The 7,456-nt window shown below is 33.7% G+C and overlaps 1 protein-coding gene across 1 annotated transcript in view; it reads right to left on the bottom strand.

Moving 5' to 3' along the window:
• Positions 1-7,456, bottom strand: part of LOC106460495 (RING finger protein unkempt homolog) — a 74,181-nt gene that overhangs the window by 23,974 nt on the left and 42,751 nt on the right. Inside the window, exon 13 of the mRNA XM_013920200.2 lies at positions 4,910-5,167. Coding sequence (XP_013775654.1) covers positions 4,910-5,167 — 258 coding nt within the window. The remainder of the gene's footprint in view (positions 1-4,909; positions 5,168-7,456) is intronic.

Below are 7,456 nucleotides of genomic sequence, written 5' to 3'. Positions count from 1 at the left end.
TATATATATATATAGGTACACACACAACATACGTATGAAACAAAGTCGCATTGTTGGTGATTGCATAAGGCTTAACGATATTTTGTTGATGTTTGGTACTTTAAGTATGGAATTTTTACTTTTTAATAGATATGCTATGGTTTTTATTAAATGGCCAGGTTTTTAAAATTGTGTTCATCAAGTAAAGTCATCATCAAATCAGATGAATTTACTGTTTGGTGAGAGTGGTAGGTGACTGCAAAATATTCTGATGACTGAAATCTTTATTTAATGTTATCTGTTACGTTTATCCTATTCAAACAATGTACATAAATAAATTGGCTACCTGGATGCTTGATTATTTATAATTGCAATATGTTTGACTAAAAACTATTACAATTATTGGTGATAGTAAAACATGTTTTCTTTATTTAATTATCAATTTATTTGACTTACAGAAGATCAATGTGGAGTTACTGCATATTCTAAAATAAAACAATGATGACCTCATGGTGGTATTTAGTTGACAGAGATTAATTTGCAAAGTAGATGTATTATATAAAACCAAGGGTAATCTGAAAATTACTTAAACCAAAATAAAATAATGTTAATACTATGTGAGAATAATACAGTGATTGAAAAAGTTATGAAGCTAGCATACACACACTTTTTTTGCTTGCTTGCTTGTAGGGGGGTGTGCACCAATAAACTGTTGGCTTGAAAACCACTTATCAAAAATATATAAAACAACACTATATTATCACATGTTTATTATAGTGTTCAAAATATCAACTGGCTGCAGTTTGTGTATAGTTTATTTAAAGTTAAATGATTTTCTCTACTTAATACCACATACACATGCTCTAGATCTCAGTCATGCTGAATGATGGCCACATTTCAAAAAAACCAATAACTCATTGTCAACTGCCTTTGTGAGCCACTACCTTCTCAAAAGAAGATCAAAAGTTAACTACAATACACACTGATGTAATGAGCAAATACACGAGCAATGAATGGTAAGCAGAAAACTAACTTCAGACATTTTAATAGCTTGAAGTACAATAGCTCTTACAGTATTAAAAGCAAATTGTGATTTACTTTATTTTTTTTATTCACTGCAAACTAATTTTAAAAAACATTGTTAACAAGTGGAGTTAATAACGATTTTAGAAGTAGGCAATTTGAAAATACAGATATAAGTTTTCATTACATATCAAGGTAGTTTAAGAGGAAGACGTCTGGCTAACAGCACTATCAAGTCTATTAAGTATCTTTATAAAAATCATAATACAGTCATCCATTCATTGAAAGCCATTTTGTTTTAAAAGCAATACATGGAAAATGGAAAAAAAAGAAATTTTTCGTCCAAAAGTATTTAATGAAGTAATAAAATTTGAAGTCTCACTACATTCTTACAAAAAAATCATTAAAAGGTTCCATTCAGTACCAATATAGAAGATAGAAACATTACAGTTTTATTTCCTAAGTCAGGATTATATTTTTTTAATTTTCACATTCAAATTCTACTTACATATAATTCCAAAATTTACAACTGATTACAATAAACTTCATATAACATATAATACCACACTTTAAACTTGCTGTTTCTTAAGTGATATACCACACTTCTGTTGAGAAACACTTGCTTTAAACTTGCTGTTGTGACCATGTTCCTTAAGTGATATACTACTCTTCTGTTGAGGATATACCTGCTTTAAACTTGCTGTTGTGACAGTGTTCCTTAAGTGGCTGCTTAACACAAGTTTACTATACAAGTGCATGTTTAATTTTACTATATAAATAATACTTAATCAAAACAATTACAAATGATAAGTTTTTTTTTGAAGAAAATTAAAATTTACCTTGCAAGACAAATACAATGAGCACAAGTGACAGTAGCTACTCTCTGAGGTTCATGAGCCTCAGTCACAGGCCTAACTTTCACACAAGGTCCAAAACCTAGCTTAAAATAGTTATACACCTCATGATTTTGTAAAATGCCCTACTATTTTTATGAGGTATATGCAAATATTTAAAAGTTTAACTGGGAGCCTTAAGACCTCCATGTTTGTTTGCCATTCCATACTGGACAAACTGTAAGGGTTCAATAGTATTACCACTTTATATGATAATCATAACAAAATTATTCACATACTTATTAAGTAATTTTCAAAATACTGTTCAGAGTTTGCAAACTGCAAATATTTCTAATTCCTGGTCAATTTTGTACATGATCTTACAAACATTGCTGCACCAACATTTTCCCTCTATTTTCCTACAGCTGAAGTTAACATTTTCCTAATATGAAAATGTATTTCTAATAGATACTCACCTCCTTACACAGAGTAGTTATACCTTTCATGAACCTGCCTATGATATTTGAGTTAACTCCTACGTAAAGTTCACTTGTTTAACATTACTGTGCTGATGCATGATGATGTCATCATGCAACAGTACTCCTCCACCAAAAGATGGGTGACACAACCTACATTTGCAGTAACTCACCTTAAGCACTTGCACTTGAAATAACTTCATTCTTATACCAGACAAGAAGAAAGTGCACCAGAAGTGGGAATGTGTGAGAAGGTGAGTATCTATCGGAAATAACATTTTCCTAATCTGAATATATAACTTTTAAAAAGATACCTCACATGGAGTGTGACATTAGATGGTAGGGCTCTATAGGGGGACCACCAAGAGATGAGAGTAAAAAACCTGTGGAAGTGGCATACATCCTCTCAATGGTATATTTGGTCGAATAACCTGAAACCAAATCCATGAGACACTGAAGGTAAATAGGGTAGGATGGAAGGGAAAAGGAAACCCGAATAGGAGAGGTGGAGAGAGACTGTGGGTGAAAACAAAGAAACCCACCTGTTGGTAGAGAACCGAGACCAACAGCAGGAAAAGTAAAATAGATGGACATCCATAGGGCCCAACCCAACAGGATGGTCACCAAATAGTGATGAATCAAATGTTGCATAGCAGGAAGATGGGAAGAAGAAGACCTGATAGCTGGAATGGGAATGGTAGGAGTAAACTGATCCAGCAAAGGAACAGCAGTTGAAGGGCAAGGGTGAAAAAGACAAAACCAAGGAAGAGAACAAGGAATGATGACTAACTACCTCAGCCCAGGTCTCAAATGAATTCTGAAAACCACCAAAGATTTCTGGGCAAAGAAAGGGAACCCAATGAAGATCATAGAGATATAAAGATGGGCAGGAGCAAATTAGTGAGGAGTGCATCCCAACTCAACAAGTCCCAACAGTAGAGAAATCAAGTAAGGAGGGCCAGAGTAAAAAAAGTGATACAGGCTAAGATGGTAAAGAAATGGGAACAAACCTCTCTGAAAATCCCCACTGGAGAATGATGAAGTGGCTCAGATAAAAAGTGAGGAATTAGAAGGAACATAGGAGGGTGGTAAGAAAAAGATGAAGATATGAAAACATGGAACTAAAGAATGAAACAAAGGACAATGGTTCTGCTCTCCAAGCAGGCAAAAGAGACTAAAGAAAGAGAAGAATGGCTAGAAATCAGGACAAGAGAGTTAAGAATGCAAGGAGGACACTCATGTGGGTACAAGTGTGGAATTGTTGAAGAAAGAAACCAGTATGAACCCTAACACTAGGTGAAGGAAGAAAAACAAAATAATCCCTATAATGGGTTTCATGGAATAAAGAACACGAAGTACTGGAAAAATCATACCCAGAAAGAGATTGGAAGGTTGAAAATCTTTCCCTGACTGGTAAGGCAGTACCCAAAACGAACCCAGGTGGGGGCAGTCAATTAACTTCATTGTTCTCTTTGACACTCACAAGCTAAGGAGAAAGAATGTTGGTCAAAATGATGGAGGGAGGAGGAGGCCCAGTGTGCATGAGGAAACCCACAATATGATGTACAATGGCTGTAAAATCCTCAACATAAAACAAACGTTATTTTTGTTGATGACCACAAATCTTAGTAAATTGAACATAGACTGAAATAAAAAATTAATACATCTGTTCAGAGTAATGCCAAAGAAAAGAATGAAGTTATTTCAAGTGCAGGTGCTTAACAGGATAACATTACAGTGCATGGAGGTTGTGTCACCCTCCTATAGGTGGAGGGCTACTGTTGCATGAGATTTCATCATGCACCAGTGCAATTCACACTAAAGACGTTTATTTTAGGTAGGAGTTAAATCAAGTTTAGTGGCATGCAAATCTCATAGACAGAACTGCAAAGGTTATAACTATTCTGTGTGAAGAGGTGAGGAATAATCTTCAAAGTTACCAATTAAAACAATAACATGAATAAGATTTACAGTCTTGTTCCTTTTGTCTCCATTTTCTCACAATAATCTTGAATGTAGTGTTTATTTTATGTATCTGTTTTTGCCTAGTTTTATGTCTGTTTTTGTTTTATTGACAGACCTGTTTAGATTCACATGTTAAGTCCACGTGCTATCTCATAGGTACTTATAACTTAGTTTCTTGTTATTAGAAATAAAAACAAGTTTGAAAGGCCAAATAAAATTGACTGAATTTCTAAAACATACCCCCCCCCTTTTTTTTTTAACAGAAAATGAAGCTTTAAAATGCTGTTAGCAACCAAATGAAAGTTCCTATGTGTCTACTTTTGCACCATTAGGAATTGAAAGGTTACAAAATGTCACTTTGTTTTACTACATTCTTACCTTTTATGAACAGTTTGCATCTGTATTTAAACAACTTAATTGCAGTATTTGTAATTTGAATATACTTGTACCTTAAATGTTTATCATGTCTTACCATTAGAAATGAAATATTATACATAAATAAATCTTTTATCCAACAAATACCTGTTTCAAAACTTTACATTAACTGCAGCAGCTTGAAATTCATAAAAAAATTAGTAATAGGCATTTTTTTTAATTCACTAGAATAAATTCTAATTACAGCACATTACTTACCATTCTTAATTGATTATAACCTTCTTCCATCGTGGCTAATTTGGTTCTACTAGCAACATGTTCTTCACGTAACCTATGAACTTCTGTGAGACTAGGACCACCAGAGTTAGCTGAATTAAATGTAAACATGTTTGGTAACAGAGGGGAAACAGGAGACATGTTCTGTGAAGCAGAATATTCATACACTCCAGAGCCATGGAAATGACCATAATTTGTGCTTCCATAAGAACTTGCATGGCCATAGAAAGCTGTAGCAGCCTACAATCAATAAAAGAACCCAAGAAATTCATTGAAAAAAAAATGCTCATAAAAAAAATGACACATGTGTCTGTCATTTAACACAAATAGCAAAACTGTCCTATCTCAAATATAAAGTGAACTATCAACCTTTTCCACTTTTGAAATACCTACATAAAAATTTTCCCCACTGTATAAAATAGGGATCATAAAATTCTACAAAAGTTGTAAATATGATAAAGTAATGGAGTGTTCAAATGCATATGATGAACTGGCTTTATGTTCTAGAAGTCTACAAGCAGATTTCCTTGCTGTACATTAAACTTAGTCAACTTAACTGTTCAAAAAGTTCAAAATCATATCTTTCTAGAAGAAACTAACTAAAAAATGTACAGTAATAAAGGCAAATACATTTTGTTTAAAAGCTATGAAACTTCAGTTATAAAAAAAAGCTTTCAATTTTATATACTAACACATTTAAAAACAATATTTTTTATAATTTCTTTGAGAATCTTGAAATTCTAGGAAAAAAAAGAAAAAGTTGACTAATGATCTGTAGAATTATAAAGGCAACTACAAGACATAACCAAAAGTGATTTGAGACACACACATCTAGTTATTCCAATATGCTTGAAATATGACAAGAGAGCTTCCATTGCTAATAAGTATACCTGAAATTAGATTATAATCTTTATAATCTAAGATAAATAGGTCAAATCAGATGAAAATTATCAAAACACTCTTAAGAACTTCTAAATATGTAAGGAGTTTCATACAGTATTACCTGTAGTTTGAAGATAAATTTTATTGAACAACAAAACAATATCAAAACCCCAGAGAAGTTCTGTCAGCTAAAATGTTTTATTGTCCAAGATAATCCCAAAGGATGCACTAAAGGTAGAAGGGAGTTCCTTTATGATGCTACCAGTGACTTTCTGGCTATATATGTTATCCTAATGGCTCCCCATGTTCTGCTTTTTCTAGCTATGCCACAGAATACTTTTTTGTTTTATGGCAGTCTCATTCCTTATGAATGTTGATTAAGACCTTCTATGGTTGTCGATTTTGCCTTACTAGTGCAAAGAAGGTCAATATCCTGCCAGATTTTATGCAGGGGTTTCTCTTATAAACTTGTCATCTTACTCACTTAGCTTTACCCCTACATGGTCTAGCACGTACATCCAAGTGATTTTGGTTTCTGAAATCCATCTGGAGACCAACTACACTAAATTTTATGCACTACTGCCTACTATGAATTACTCAAAAATACTATGTGTAGGTGGCACTATTTATGGTATGTTGCTTTCAGCAATTCAAAGGAAAGCTTACTTTATGGCTTCCAGCACCATCCTTGTCTAGACACTTTCTGTTTAGGATGAATTCCATAGATCCCAGTGACACCAGATGTTCATTCTACATGGTGGCATCTAAGATCTGGTGGTGAAAAATTATCTGTGTAGTGGTTATATAGTCCCAGTCTTCTGAGGCACCTTTTAGGCAATCCCCTGCTTGATTGATGTCTGTGGGGTTTGTTGTGGAGCTTAAATGTCCCAATTGAAAATGGCATTAACTCAATGGAATACATGGTTTTTACACTGCAAGGCCTTAATGAAAAATTTTGCTTTAAGTCTTGTTGGTGCTCTGCAATGCTGCTGAGGCTTGTGAAGTGGAATAAGGCCTTGATAGGAGTGGCTGAAGTACACTGCATAACCAGTCCTAAACAGATATTGTGCAGCCTTTCAATGTTATCTAACTGTATGTTACTCAAACTGTTCATTCAATGTGCACAATCTATAACGCAGTAGATAAGACTTTGGTATAGCATAATCAGGTGATGTTCAGCTCTAATACTCAGTGAACTGATGATTTTGATAGCTCTGGTTATTAGGGTATTAATGTAGTTGGTGTAGTCAAAGGTTACCCCTAAGCACTTCAGTATTGCTTCCACAGTTTAAGACAAATAGAGAAAAAAAAAGAAATCACTACAATTTGCCAAATTAAAAATGTAAAAGGATAATGCTGTCTGTTGATACAATATTCCATTCACTTAGTATACAGAATATAAAGAGAGAAACACTATCTTAAAATCTATATAAATATAATAGTACTGTCTGTTGTATGTCCATGTAACTACTTCACAGGGCGTGGATGGATCTTCATCAAAATTGGTGTGGAGGTTCATTAGGCCCATGTTTTCAGTTTTGCATTTTGTGGTTTTTATGGGAATTTTTTATCACTACTTTGCCCCCTGGAGATGGATATTCAACAAACTTTTAAGTTTTAGAGTTTGGATGGGCATTTTTTACCACT

The sequence above is a fragment of the Limulus polyphemus genome, unplaced genomic scaffold (genome assembly GCF_000517525.1).
Source record: "Limulus polyphemus unplaced genomic scaffold, Limulus_polyphemus-2.1.2 Scaffold781, whole genome shotgun sequence".
Classification (NCBI taxonomy): Eukaryota; Metazoa; Arthropoda; class Merostomata; order Xiphosura; family Limulidae; genus Limulus; species Limulus polyphemus.
This window is presented reverse-complemented; position numbering and strand designations above follow the sequence as displayed.